Source organism: Garra rufa, chromosome 18 (assembly GCF_049309525.1).
Source record: "Garra rufa chromosome 18, GarRuf1.0, whole genome shotgun sequence".
NCBI lineage: Eukaryota > Metazoa > Chordata > Actinopteri > Cypriniformes > Cyprinidae > Garra > Garra rufa.
The window spans coordinates 25,722,519-25,738,111 of NC_133378.1; the positions used below are offsets into that span (position 1 = coordinate 25,722,519).

The 15,593-nt window shown below is 37.8% G+C and overlaps 1 protein-coding gene across 1 annotated transcript in view; it reads right to left on the reverse strand.

Moving 5' to 3' along the window:
- LOC141290585 (basement membrane-specific heparan sulfate proteoglycan core protein-like) overlaps positions 1-15,593 on the reverse strand; it is a 98,942-nt gene that overhangs the window by 19,690 nt on the left and 63,659 nt on the right. Inside the window, exons 39-50 of the mRNA XM_073822701.1 lie at positions 15,265-15,392; positions 15,071-15,157; positions 14,913-14,965; positions 14,595-14,759; positions 13,464-13,574; positions 12,150-12,250; positions 11,808-11,988; positions 8,218-8,277; positions 5,352-5,474; positions 4,935-5,087; positions 4,683-4,837; positions 4,476-4,553 (exon numbers count right to left, since the gene is read on the reverse strand). Coding sequence (XP_073678802.1) covers positions 4,476-4,553; positions 4,683-4,837; positions 4,935-5,087; positions 5,352-5,474; positions 8,218-8,277; positions 11,808-11,988; positions 12,150-12,250; positions 13,464-13,574; positions 14,595-14,759; positions 14,913-14,965; positions 15,071-15,157; positions 15,265-15,392 — 1,395 coding nt within the window. The remainder of the gene's footprint in view (positions 1-4,475; positions 4,554-4,682; positions 4,838-4,934; positions 5,088-5,351; positions 5,475-8,217; positions 8,278-11,807; positions 11,989-12,149; positions 12,251-13,463; positions 13,575-14,594; positions 14,760-14,912; positions 14,966-15,070; positions 15,158-15,264; positions 15,393-15,593) is intronic.

Below are 15,593 nucleotides of genomic sequence, written 5' to 3' on the forward strand. Positions count from 1 at the left end.
AGAAACATTTTTAGTTATTGTAAATGGAATCTAAGGCATTTTTGCTGAAATATATGTGACCCAGGACCACAAAACCAGTCATAAGAGATTTATGCACAATTTGAAATCTGAATAAATACGCTTTCTATTGATGTATGGTTTGTTAGGATATGACAATATTGGGCTGAGATACAACTATTTGAAAATCTGGAATCTAAGGGTGCAAAAAAAATTTAAATACTGAGAAAATAGCCTTTAAAGTTCTTAGCAATGCATGTTACTAATCAAAAGTTTTGAAATATTTACAGTAGGAAAAGAAAAATCAATAATTTTGACCCATACAATATATTTTTGCCTATTTCTACAAACACACCGGTGCTACTTAAGTCTGGTTTTGTGGTCCAGGATCACATATCTGCTTTGAAATAATATTCATTGTAAAAAGTGCTAAATAAATTGGCTTGACTTTTTGTGAGCATCAAGTGAGTTGGGTGAGCAGAATAAACAACAGCATTAACATTTACTTACCTTGCCTTGACAAGACTTACAATAAATAAAAGTTTAAATACATTAATATACAGCAACACCTGCAAATAAACTTTTAAAAAATTAAGTACAGTTTATCATTTTAGTCATTTATGATTTTAGTGATTTTTGTTATGAGGCTACCACCGTATCTCAACCAAGACTAGTGACAAACTGAACGCAAAAGTGCGATGTGACGCAACAAAATTGTTCATAAACACATTCTGGTTATTCTGATAATTAATATACATGAGATATGCTACTTGTTTTCAAAAAGTTTCCGTTCTGGAAGGACTACCTTGCGCAAAATGGCGGACAAACCAAATGGCTCACAAAATGCAAAGGTTGCTTATTTACACTTGAGACTTTTTGTGTTGCGTCTGGTTAAGACACAGTGCAATTTGTATGCCTCATAAGAGATTGTTATTCACAGGGGTGCACATAAGTGGAGCGCAGATGCGCGCACATGACCAAAATATAAAAATCCACTGGGCGTACTGACATGGTTGACAGCTGTTATTGCACAATTAACATTTAAGATCTCGATTTGGTCAGTTACCATGATGCGCAGCCATATTGGCGATATTCAGATATAAACAACAGCATGGATTGCATGGTTAATGTACCCCTGAATACGTTGTTTTGCAAATTTATGCTGTCTAAACCACGGAAAAACATGCGGAAGATGCTAAATCATACAGAGAAAGACTTGGTAAGCAGGAAAGGGCACAATATTGGTGGTACGAGCAGTATTAATTAAGATATTAGCCTAATATTTCACCTACCTGACTGAAAATGATAAGAACAAACACAAATGTTGTCAAATATTGTTGTCCTGAAAAACCTGGTTCAGTCTGGCACAAACATTCTTCTCCTTGATTTGTTCTAACTTTTTGCAGTCTATAGTAAACCAAATGTTTTTTCCCGTCCGACTTATTAGTTCAGCCCAAAACATGATGATAATTGACCATTTTCATTAGCAATAATCAGCAAAATATGCGAGTTTTGTTCGCTTATAGTAATAGTTAATGGGTCACACTATATGCAGCGTGAGCACCAGACCAAATCTCCAGACTGAAAAACTTATGTGCACCCCTGGTTATTAATCATTGGTGTTACATTTATGGTGCTACAGGTCTATATTAGCAGATGATTAACCTGCAATTACCTGTAATTGATTAATTGCATTGGTGACAGTGATTATTTCACACAACGAGACATAGTGACAGTGGACAGTTAAAGCAGCTAGTGACTACACAACATATATCTACAGTAAATCCTACATCTAGAGACATCCAAGCCTGTAAAACGTAAAATGTGAACATATTTAGAATTTCTTATAGATGATGGCGATTCATGAATGCGATTAGCACAACTATGATGTCAAATTTTCGACAATAGTTGTACACATAAGCAAAGAAACTCTTAAACTGTAAGTTACATCTGTAGTGTACAATCTGCAAAGGAAAACACGACTGTATTCAGAAGGGAGGGTGTGATATTTTTTTTTATCCAGGAGTAAAGCTGCTTAACTCTGATCAACTGAAGCGTGGCGGCAGTAGAGCCGGGATGGGGCAGGCTTGGTTGAATGAGTGTTTGAAACCATTCACAAATTTTCAAAGCGACCCGTTTGCTAGAGCACACAGAATTTCTGCATGGCCGCACGGCAGACCAGAGCACACCCTGGGAAAAGCTGACACAATGCAGCGATGCTCTCAGGCAGAACAAACCAGTCCACAAAGACACAAGGTACGCAAGACACCAAAGCCCTCCAGCAGCATGGGACGGGACGGCCATTTCTCATATCTCGAATAACCCAAATCTAACAGTGCAATAACATGTACAGTGGGGTTCAAATATGGGTCCACCAGTGAAACTGCTTCTGTTTGGCTATTTATTTTGCCATATTTCTTATTTAAATACTTTTTCTCACTAATGGATCCTCTGTAGTGAATAGGTGCCGCCAGAATGACAGTCCAAACAGCTGATAAAAACATCACAATAATCCCCACACCTCCAGTCTATCAATTAACGGCTTGTGAAATGAAAAGCTGCACATTTGCAAGGCACAAACCAGCATTACGGCATTAACGTTAAATTGTTGGTTAAAGCCAAAATATAATCCATAATAACACTTCCTTTAGTTATAAAGTCCATCCCTTCTTGTCCTCTCACATCAAAATCCACATATTATAACTGTTTTTGCTTGCAATTAGTGCTTGATCTCAGATCTATTATCACTGGAGAAGACTATTTCACTGGAGAAAGCAATATTATGGATAGAGGTACAGTTAATTTACCATAGAAACATTATGTTTTGTTTTGTTTTGTTTAGAACTACCTGTCGCATGTGCTCACCAGGTTTTGTGAAGTTTTGAGTTTTCCTTTAGGATTTATATGATTTTGAGTCATTCGGACAGGCCCATTTTTTTAAACAACCCCCATTTAATTTTTTTTTTTAATAAATATTGACCTAGAGAATCCAGAGAATTGTTCTGCAGTGATTTATTCCATAAAAAAAAACTAGGACTAGCTTGCAAACTTGGACATCATCTCAATCATTTAACAAAACAATTTTTGTACTGCAACCTCAGAATGAGCTCTTACATAAGTGTTCTGAGTTTGGCAAAGATATCTCATTCTGTTCAGGAGTTATAGACCTTTTTCCTGAGTAAACGATGAGCGCCGCCATTACGAATTCTAACGTCAGATTGAATGCTTTTCTGTTCCGGTTTCCATAGGAACCCATTCAAATAGCGTCCATCTGTTTTTAATGTAGCTAACATCCGCTGCTTCGTGTCATCTACACACGTATTAAAGTGAGGCACTGACAAATGACGGTCATTGCGACATTGCCAAGTGATGGCGCTATGGAGCCATGTGCTTTTTAAAAACATTTTAATAGGTTTAACATTAGTTTATTAGCTCAGAATATACCCTAATTTGACTAGAAACAATGCAGACCGGAAATGCAAAGCATTCTTTCAGTTAAGAGTCGGACTTACTTCCGTGTTCAGGAAAAACGTCTATAGGCATTTTACTAAAAGTGGCTCTGCTCCTTTCAAACATTTTGACATCCCTTTGCGATGGTGAGTTGAAAGGAAGACTTTTTTTGTTAATAATTGATATTCGCTCTCCAGAGGATCTTTCTGCACTGGTTTGGTTCCGATCGGCGAAAAACCTAGGACTAGTTCGTAATAGGTTTCGCAAAAATTCCAAAATTACCCCGCAGGAGCCAAGGATTCCAACAACATAAGACTCTTGAGCCTCGACTGAAGGTTTAGGACTTATGAGGGATTTTGTACTTTCGATCGCTGTACATCCCCCTCAGGCTGATTGGGGCGAGCCTTGGTGACGTTAACGGCGATGTGAGTACTACCATACCTCCAAGTTTCAAGTCTCTACAACTTACGGTTTGGTCTGCAAGATCAGTTTTATGAGGAGACCACTGATCTGTCACCATTCTAACAATTACAATAGGGTTTCAGCGCCACATGCTTGAACCATAAAAATGTCTTAATGATAGATTATTGTGAACTGTTTGGACTTTCATTCTGACGAAACCCATTCACCACAGATGATTAATTGATTTGCAAGTAATGTAATGCTAAATTTCTCCAAATCTGTTTTGATGAAGAAACAAACTCATCTACATCTCAGAAGTCCTAAGAGTGAGTAAATTTAGCAAATTTCTATTTTTTGGGAAAACAATGTAGACTTTTGCACCACACTGTACATACTCTTTGATAACTAAAACCAGCACACCTGTTTATCAGTGCAAACTGAAAACTAAGCAAACGAACTATTGTTTGTACTCACAAAAGTAATCTTTTTTGGCTAAAAATCAAATGGATGTCACGTGAATGATTAAACGAATCATGCATTTAGTTCACATAGATTTTGGTGAGGGTGAGTGAAGCGAGACAGGTGGGATGGGACGCGTGTGACAGACATCAGACAGATGGACAGACCTGTAGCTCCTCAATACGTCTCTGTAACACATCGAGACTGTTGCTTTTAAACTGATGGAAACCGTGAGAAGGAATTGCCTGAACAAACACCAAGACACGGGATGAAACAGAAAGAAAAACTCAAAGGAGGCAAAAACAGGCAAAATATCATCAAACCCTGATTGAGTAACAGGATGAATGACAAAAGGAGAAATAGTTTTTCCTCACCTGTGGTGGCAGTGAACCACCTCTTTTCTTCCATGTGAGAGCAGGGGTGGAACTGCCAACAGCCCTGCAGTACAACCGTAAAGTCTCACCCTCATGAATTTCCACCCGTGGAGGGCTCACTTGTACGTGGGGCAGACCATGAGGTTGACTTGTACCTAAAACATCAGTTACAAAGCAAAGGAGAACTCACTTGTGAGCTTCGGGAGCTTGTTAAACTGTAAATCTTGAAGTATTCTGGTGTCGGACATGTACTTTGAACATGAAGAACTCCTCGGGCTGTGTGCTCGCCATGTGTGTTCAGGGCTTTGCAGATGTACTCGCCCTCATCCGATCGATCCACAGATGGGATGGTCAGCAGCCCGTTACGAATGACAGCTTTTGAGCTGATTCGTTTACCAGAACCTCCTGACAAAAAAAACAAAAAAACACAACCTTAACACAGGGTCTATGCAGGGTCGGATTTCATCCAAAATATCCTAAATTGTGTTCCGAAGATGTGTTTCCATAATAAGTATGTTTTTTTTTTAAGTATGCTACTTCTTTTTCATAAGGGTCTTCTTTGGGTTTTTGCAGAAATGTTGATCTAGAACCAACGTAAGATGTCAAACATGTCCTACTTGACCACAAATTAATATATGAACTTAAATGCTCAAATGTAGATTGGCTCACCTATCCATTCCACAGCAGGGGTGGGGTTACCAGTCACTGTGCAGCGGAACTCTGCCCGCTGGCCCTGTTGGATTGTCAGCACAGGTGGATTTACTGTGGCCACCGGCTGAGCCCCTTCAGCAGCTACAGTGAGGTAGAAACCAGTTAATCACAGACAGGAGTAGGACACTTCAAACTGAAGTACCAGTCATTACAGATAATGCCTATTCAGAACAGACCTTACCCCCTTTAGATGACGGAAGAGGTCGAGTACATTTTCAGTGAAATGAATTTCTCATTCATAGTCTAAATGGTTTGTAATGTCAGGCTAATTAACTGATCATGTTTTTCCCCCATTTATCTTGCTGTGTGGTCTCTATTATAAGTACTGAAATGCAACAAGGCAAATGGGGAAAAATTCTGAAGACAGAAAACAGATCTACAATTTGAGAAAGGTCTGTTTGTGAGCGTGTTTATGAAGTGATAGTGGTGTGACAGCGTATGCAGCGTGTGTCTGGCTGCCAGAGCTGATGCTCAAATCATGTCTCTTGGCAGCCAGCTTGAGGAGATGAGAAGTGGCAGACGGGGTTTGGCAGGGCGAGGCCTTCACTGCTGTCTGTGCCAACTGGGCTAGACGCCGAGCCCTCGATCTATAGGGATTCCAGGGCAACAGAGCAAAAGAAAGCTTTCTTTCACCAACTAGGGCGGGCTACTGGTCTGTGTAAGCTCTGTGTTAAGCTCCGGTCTGCTTCTCAGTGACTGAACAGTGCTCATTTAGCCGGCTTGGCATTTAGAGCGTTACTTTTTCCGTGATGGGTTCACGAATAGAGTTCCTATTTTGGTCCATAACTTAGAAAAGTACTTCCTATGCATTTTGAGGCCTATCTACCCACCCAACTGTCTACACATATATCCATCCACCCAACCATCTAGCTGTCTACCCACCCACCTTTTTGTCTATACACAAAACCACATCAATCACTGTCTACACCATCCACCTACTCAAGTATCCATTTGTCTACCCACCCATCTATTTTTCAATTTATCCATCTACCCATCCATCAGTTTACTCAATCAACCTACTCATGTGTATCTACCTACCCATACATCTTCACATTTACCCACCCATCTCTGTCTATACCATCTGTATGATCACCAATCTATCCTTTTACATAGCTATCCATTTACCCAACAATCTAGCTGTATAAAACTATCTACTCACCCATTTTTTCACTCTTCTATCTACCCAATCGTACCAGTCTACTCATTTATCCATCAACCCATTCATCTCTGTATAACATCCATCTACCTACTCAGCTACCCACCCACTTTTATCTATAGTGCTCATTTAGCCGGCTTGGCATTTAGAGCATTACTTTTTCCGTAATGGGTTCACAAATAGAGTTTCTATTTTGGTCCATAACTTAGAAAAGTACTTTTTTTCTATGCATTTTGAGACCCATCTAGCCACCCAACTGTCTACACATATATCCATCCAGCCATCCATCTAGCTGTCTACCCACCCATCTTTCTGACTGTACACCCAACCACACAGCTGTTTACCCACTTTTTGATTCATCTACTCATCTATCTACCCACCCATCACTGTCTACACCATCTACCTACTCAACTATCCATTTCTCTACTGTTTACCCAATCTAATCCATCTATTCATGTCTACCTTTTTATCTATACCATCTATATAATCACCTGTCTCCATATCCATAAATCCACCCAACCACCTCATGCATCTGTCTAAACATCAACTCAACCACATAACTGTCTACCCAAACATCTATTTTCAACTTATCCATTTATCCAGCAGCCATTTACTAATTTACCATCTAATCTACCCACCCAAACAACCTAAAATATATATCTACCCACTTATCTCTACCTACACACCTATCTATCCATTCATCTATTTTTCAGTTTACCTACCCAACTCTATCAATCTACTCATTATCTATCTACCTTCCCACCCATTTATGTCTATACATTCATGCACCCATCAAATATCTACACCTCTAGTCACATATTCTTCAATTGACCCATCTACCCTCCCAAATTTCTGTCTATACATAAACCCATCTATCAGTCTATCAACAATTTCTCCACCAATCAATATACTCACCCATGTGTTCATATATCCTGTCTACCTAACCATCGATCATCATAAATCATGTACATTCATACTAAAGTGAAACCATCTTTTAAAATACAGTAAATAACTTGAGAAAGCCAAGTTAAGTCCACTGGACATGTATGCATGAGTGATGACCATTATAAATGAGGCACAGCATGATCTTTGAAATATTCTTGCATATCAAAAGCATGATACTGGGCTGATGAAATGTGCAGGGGACCCCTCTCTGTTAGGTAACAAGTGTGATATTTGGAGGTTTGGACACATACAGTATGACAACATGAAGAGCAACAGGCAAAAATAATTAACATTACCAATCTGATACAGAACTGATCTTGAGTACCAAAAATATGTTTCAGACAATTTAAGAATCATACAAAACACACTTCAGCAACAGAGAGAAGTCCCCATGTGTGCAAGCATGCAACTTCACTCTTTCAATGGACCCATATGAGCCATGAAAGCTTAGCCAGATCAAGTAATGCTCCTGTGTACAACTTAACAACACATGTACAGTATGTAAACAAAATGTGGTCATAAACATTGACATTAAAAAAATAAATAATATTTATAAAACTTTGGTGGCTACAAAAGTTATTTTTGTGAAATTAGCACTGTGCTCATAGTTTGGTTGTACCTGGGCACTACTTGAGATGGTAAAAGCATGCAAGGCATGAAGGTTGCATGCGTGAAAGAAACGGGTCCTTCCAGGCCTGGAGGGAGAGAACCATGTGGACTTACGCTTTCTATGTCCTTCAAACATCTCATAGGCTGTGTAAAACATCTGTGACTGAGAAGCCTCTGTGAATGATGGACAGGCAGATACTGTCAAGCGAGTCTCCAGAAGGTTCTGTGAGAGTGGCGCACCGGTGCCTCCAAGCATTTCAATATGATTTAAAGCATATGCCACTCAACTTGGAGACTTCATGACTTTTGAGCTCCATAACGTCTGTGCATCTCTTTTGTTACAATGCTGCCGTGAAATTATACTTTAAATAGTTTGGGATCAAATTATCTCTAGATAAGTTTCAGAAAACTCCATTTCCATGAAAGTAAATCATGTTTTCACAGTTACCTCTACAAATGTCTCTTAAAATGCCTAAGGGAGGGTTGATACTTATATACTGCTTATATACAATTCAAAATCCCTGGACTACAGACTGAGATATACAACACATAAAGCTTATTTGTACAAGGAAGCTTCTCATTGGCTTTTTAGCAAGGCAAATTAAGTTCTTCCCAATTACGCCATTATGCTCCAGTATCATTGATTTACAACCAACACTTGTCATGTGAGATTATAGTCAATAATGGAAAAGTTCATGAAGAATAGTTGCTGTAAAATGGCAAGCAAAAGTTTGCCCCATTGAGAATCAAAGAGGGCATTGAGTTTTCCTACTGAAAACTCAATGCACATTAAGTAGACATTTAGAAGACATTTTAAAATGAGTGTAAGGTAAGCACAATGTCTGTAATTAAAAGGGGAGTGGAAGAAACAGCACTCAGATGAAATCAAAGCATGCTGGTTAGTATCAAAACACAACACATGTAAAAGCTTTACCTCGGGATAAACATTCGTAATGTATTTTCTTATTTTCTTTGAATACAGCTTGTGATTGATAAAAGTCTACCTTAGGATTTCAGTTTCCATCCTGTTATTCTTTTAATATGTTCACCATTTAAAGAATAATTTGTACATGCATTTCACAGTTTAGACAAATCAAATACAGTGGAATCATAATGTAAAAAAAATCATCTTTTCTCAAGATACAGCACCATTTCAAAATGTACAAAATTAAATATTCTTTTAATTACTAGAATAACTGAATATACCTACTTGCTTGATTAAAAAGAAAATCAAAAGGAAAAAGTTCTAAAGCACCGTTCTAGTGTAAAACATACATGATATTGAACAAAAACACAAATGCATGAAAAACCGTTTGAAATCTGTTATACACATAAAACCTTAAAGTCAACAAAACATAATTTCTGTTATATTACTCACTGTTTGTAACATAAACCAACGTTGTTGTTTTTTTTTTTTACAGTAATTTGTCATAACAGCGAAAATAAATATGGAATTAAGTTCTAAGCAAAAACTACAGTACACATCACTGTTGGCAACATCTGAAAGACATTTTCTATTAAACGTCTCCAATTACTACTAAATGTAGCTGTGTTTACAAAACCTGTTAAGAAACGGATGCATAACATAATATATATCATAAAAAAAATCTCACACTGCCTAAACCACTGGCAGTTTCAAACTCATTTGGATGACCAAACAGAGAAGAAAAAGAAACAATTTGAAATGGAAAATATGACACTCGTGGACAAAGTCAACATTCAAACTACTGCACTAATAATAGCACCATTTTCAAACACAAAACTGAACAACATTTCAATTAGAGGTGGAATCACATCTTGGAGTCGGAAACGGGATTGTGCCTGCAGTCCTTCTGGCTGACGAGTCCCAGTATTCATGACACCTCCCTACCTTATTAAAAACCACCTATACCCAAAAGACCACCTCAGGAGAGAAATGACAGTAGATATGCCCGGAAATTAAGACACAGATCCCCCACTAGTAAGAAGACTGACACAGAACCACCACCATGACAACACCCAATCACACCAGCAGCTGATTTTACTGACCGCTACTAAACAGAATCAAGGCCAAATCACTAGGCCTTTTATTCATTAAACTAAATCAGAACAAATGTCTTAGCAAACTGAATTTTTATATTCAATTTAATGTGCATATTTTGCTAAATTTTTGCTCAATGTTAGTGTATAAATGACTAAATCATTCCCAAAATCCTTTTAATGCTAAATGTATCACAGAATTTAAAAGAGAAGTTCACTTCCAGAATGAAAAATTACTGATATTTACTAACCCCATGTCATCCAAAATGTCTTTCTTTCTTGAGCTGAAAAGAAATTAAGGTTTTTGAGGAAAACATTTCAGGATTTTTCTCAACGGGCTGAAGGTCCAAACTGCAGTTTCAAAGCAGCTTCAAAGCGCTCTACACAATCCCAGCCGAGGAATAAGGGTCTTATTTAGCTAAACAATCTGTCATTTTCTAAGAAAAATACAAATGTATATACTTTTTAACCACTAGTACTCATCTTGCACTAGCTCTGCCTCACGTGATTGCAAAGCAGACGTGTAAAGAAAGTCAAACGCCCTAAAACAACAATGTGGGGCGATTTTGAAGTTGAGTCAAGAGAAAGTGATAAGTTTTTCACCCTACCTTTTTGAACTGAAGTACACAGGCATAGAACTAACCACATGTGACCTTTCCAATGTGACTACGAAATGTGTGAGGATGCACATGCGCATTGCAAAGCTACTACAAGATGAGCATTTGTGGTTAAAAAGTCTGTACATTTTTGGGTTTTTTTTAAGAAAATGACCAATCGTTTCGCTAGATAAGACCCTTATTTCTTGGCTGTGATCATGTAGAGCCCTTTAAAGCTGCAATGAAACTGCAATTTGGACCTTCAACCCGTTGGCCACCACTGAAGTCCACTATATGGAGAAAAATCCTAGAAGGCTTTCCTCAAAAACGTAATTCCTTTGCGACTAAAGAAAGAAAGACAGTGAACCTCAATTCATTGTGCAACTGCATAATATTCTAAACAAAAAAAACAACAACTCCTACTGAGAAAACGTTTATATCAAACGTTTAATATGACTAAATTGCTGTCAGTCTTCATGGGAGTCTGTTTTGTACACCACAGGTGTTCTGATTGCTTTCATATGTGAGTCACATAACAAAATAAGCATTATGGGAATTTATGAGAAGTCCTAAATTAATAACATTCAAGAACAAAGTCTAAGTTAACAATATTAACGACCCAAAATTGCTCAAGATTTTAGCTTGCAACACCCTTTGTGAGCATGAGAAAGAAATAATCACAAATTTGTATTAAGAAAAACTTATTATTTCAGGTGCTGGATTGGACTTGATTGAAAAAGCACTTAGTTATTGAGTACAAAATGTAATATATCTGAGTTTTGCTTTTCATTCACAAGCTGTATCAATTTGGCGTAAAGATTTTACACTGGCAACATGAGAAGCCTTTTAAGTTTGTGTAAGTAGAAAAAACAAACTCAGGAAGTAATCAAAAAGCACAAATTTTTTGATTAATGCAATAATTTAAACACAAAAACAAGAGTTCGCCATGCTGTTGTCCAGAAGACAAAGCTGAATTTTGCACAAAAATGCGGCCAGGAAGAAAAAGCAAAGGGGCATGCAACTTGAAAAAGACTGAAAAAACTAAAAGGCAGGTAGGGAGGTTTAGAGGATGTGGTGCCAATCACAAACCTGGGACATAGAGTCTAGCTGTGCCCTCATCCATGCCAAGCATATTGGAACCCGTGCAAACATAGAAGCCTGCGTCCTCAGGCTGAACGTTATGAATGGTCAGGATTCCATTGAAATCCATGGCCCGGTTAGGCAGCTTGCCGTTGCCTTTGCGGGTCCAAACCAGGGTGTACGCTGGCAGCTGCGGGAGAAGCACATGTCCTCAAATATTTTCATTTGCAGTCATTCATACTCACAGCCAAATCCTGCTCTCTATCTCTCTCGCTCTCTTCCATCTGTTTTGGAAGTCAGGGAGGCTAAGGTTATGTCTGTGATGGATGTGTGCGCAGATGACATTCATACCTTGCTTTTGGCTGTGCAGATGAAGCTCACTGTAGATCCCACCGTCACACTCTGTAGTTTGGGCTCCTCGATAAACACTTCAATAGGTTTGGATGGTAAAGCTGGTGGGGGAAAAGGGGGTTTGACAATCAAAAAAGAAAAATGTTTTTCTACCTTGACCAATGTGTCCCATAAAAAGGCTAAATTAATAAATATAAATGCATTTAAATAATATAAAATAAGGATGTATCGGTATTATCAATATTGTGGTATCGCGATAGCAAAACTGTCTCAATATCATCGTGGTCACATGACGATATGAATTGATAGGTCTTCCGGGCAAAAAGGTAGTTTTTGAAATATATTTAAACTTATTCTAATATAAAAGGTCTTTAAAAGTTTTGGGCTCTTATGCCTTGGCACAGTATCTGTCCCTTCATCAAATCTTTTCGCTGTGTTTCAAAGCGAATCACGCACTTTGTTCAGGCAATCAGCTCGTGATCCCGTGTTTTCTGGGCAGTTGACAATGAATGCAGTGAACTCGTTTATTGCATGTGATGTGAGTGTTGCATGCGTTTGCTAACGCAACGGCCACCAGTTTTCGTCACTTTATTTTCGCGCCAGATGATTACAGAATTTCACTAGATTTGTAGTGAGACGCATTTTTGTAAGCCTGTTTTCACTGAAAAACTGACCATTTCCATCAAAATAAAAGCTTAAAAGTGCAGTATGAATTGCTGACAGTTAGCAGTTTAAACACTGACTGAATGTAATTTAGACTAAGACAGTATACCACACATAAATAGAGGGTTGAGCTCCCTTTAAAGTTTAGGTACAAGTCAATTCACAGACTTTTTTTGACTTAAGGTTTCTTAGTTAAGAACATGGGCTGGAGCTCTCAAAGTGCATTAGAAAGAATAATTTCACTTTAAAATGTACAAATTTTTAATTTTTTCCCACCAAGTCTTCATTTGTCTTCTTTTTTTTTTTAAATATTGCAATAAATATCGTATCACAGACTTCATATTGAGATATTATCGTATTGTGAAATTTGAATATTGTTACATCCCTAATATAAAAAATTCTAAAAGTAATTTATAAATATTCCAACTACAAACACTAAATGACTCAAAAGCATTAAATTCATACGTTTCTTCAAATGTCAATGTCAAATACATACATACTCACATTATCCAAATTTACACACATGTTCTTAATGAGCAATCACAACCAGATTTTTGTTCTACTGTAAATGCATCTTAAGGGGAAAACAAACGCAACCTTTAAAAACATACATCGTTTTTTCTATGGTTATTAAAAAATAAAGTGCCTTACTTGTAACAACAATCTCAGCTTTGCTTCTATTAGAGCTGCGCTGGTCTCGGCAGGTGCAGATGTAAACGCCAGCATCACTAGGCTGCACACTGGGGAAATGTAGCTCCTCTCCTGCGATGTGGAATGAAAAGGTTTCCCATAATTATGAACTTACTATCACTTGTGCTGTTTTATATATGCTACAAAAATGCTCTGTTTCAAATAAATGCTGTTACTTTGAACTTTCCGTTCTTCTTCAAAGATACGTACAAAAGCTATAAAAGACAATTTCAACAAAAATGGTAAGCAGCACAACTGTTTTCAGCACTGATAATACATAAAAAATGTTTCTTGAGAAGCAAATCAGCATATCAGAATGATTTCACATATTATAAATAAAGAAGCTGAAAATTTAGCTTTGCCATTAGAGGAATAAATTACATTTTAAAATTGTAAACACCAGATTTTCCACACGTTGGTATGATTCTTTAGGGTCTTCATAAAATGTCTGCAAATACTTTGGTTAAAATTCTTCAATGGCCATAAAAAAAAAAAAACCTTTTCACCTCTGTTCACAGCGACCTGTTTTGGTGAATGTCTCTTTAAATGATAATAAGCTACTGTTTACTCCACCCCTTTTTCTTTTTTTTTTTGTGTGTATTCTGTGGTGCGCTTCCATCAAACACAAAACTAACTTAAAACTAACTTATGTTCACTTTTACATCCAACTACAAAGTCGTAGGTGGGGCCTGAGCAGTATGACACCATACTGTTCAGAAAATTAAAACAGCTTGATAATCGAGACTGTTCATGTTTTTTGGGTTTAAAAAAAAAAGTGAATGGATTTTTTTTATTGTAGGGTGGTTGTGTCCACACACTGACTGCTAAGACACATTTATATGCAAACTCCATGTAAAAGTGAATTGTGCTTCCGATGTCCCCTTTAAATTGTAAAAATATATCTGTTTTTACTGTACTTTAAATCTTGGGCTTGGTCGCAATGTATTATGGTAGTTGCTTCTTCATAAAGGATACATGCAATATGAAACTAAGCATTTGAATCTATTTTTAGTGCTTGCTTTCTACATTTGTGGCATCTTGAGAAATTGTGTACTAGTCATCTGAACATGATTGTAGGAATGTGGGCAGTACCTTGTCTGCGTCTCTCTGCTGTGCTGGAGATTTGGCGTCCATCCTCACGGGACCAGTGGAAATAGTGTGGTGGATATCCAGACACCTGGCACCTGAGAGTGACTGGGATTCCTTGCGCCACCTGAACCCTTTCTGGATACACCTTCACCACTAAAGACGCAGCAACTGATGAAAGACAAACACATTGTATCATAATTTGTCCAATAGAAATGCTGCTTCACAAATACAGAGGCCCATCGATGTGCCTCAACTGCTTGTGTAGAGACCCCAATTTTAATTTCATGGGGTCATTAAGAGTAATAGTAAATGAACAGATACCACTACGGCAGGGGATTCTTGCTTGTGGATTTCCGACATATCCAGTTGCACAGCTATGAAGAAAGAAGAGTGTCACATTTAAAGTTGTAGTGATAATAATAGCGTCTGAACAAACGTAATTGAATTCCATTGTAACAGTATAGGAAGCGTGAGCATACCGTTCACAATACTGGCCAGTGTAGCCGGGCTGACAGGCAGTGCACTGGTAGCCTCCGTTACCCAGACTTTCACAGGTACGAGAGAACCTGCACATATAATGACTATTAAAAACCTTCCTGCAAGTGAGGCAGATATTGTGAATACAGGAGCTGGCAGGGTCAGGTAAGGTTTACAGGTGTAAGTTAAGACTAACTGGTTGTCGGGGTCAGTGCCGGGGCAGGCACATGCTTGGCAGTCCTCAGGGGTTCCAGCAGTCGGATCTCCAAAGTAGCCATCAGCACACTGCTCACAGAGCTCTCCCCTGGTGTTGTGTTGGCAGTTCTAAGGGTCAAAGAGATATCACGTGTGATATAGACTACTTTTATGAGAGTGAGTACAGGCAATTTATACTTAAGTATTATTTAAGTATGAGGGTGAGAAAAAGCAATATTTATTAATAATATAATATAAGAATATTATTTTAATATTATTAAATATAATTAATATTAAAATGCATTATAAATACAAATATATACCATAACA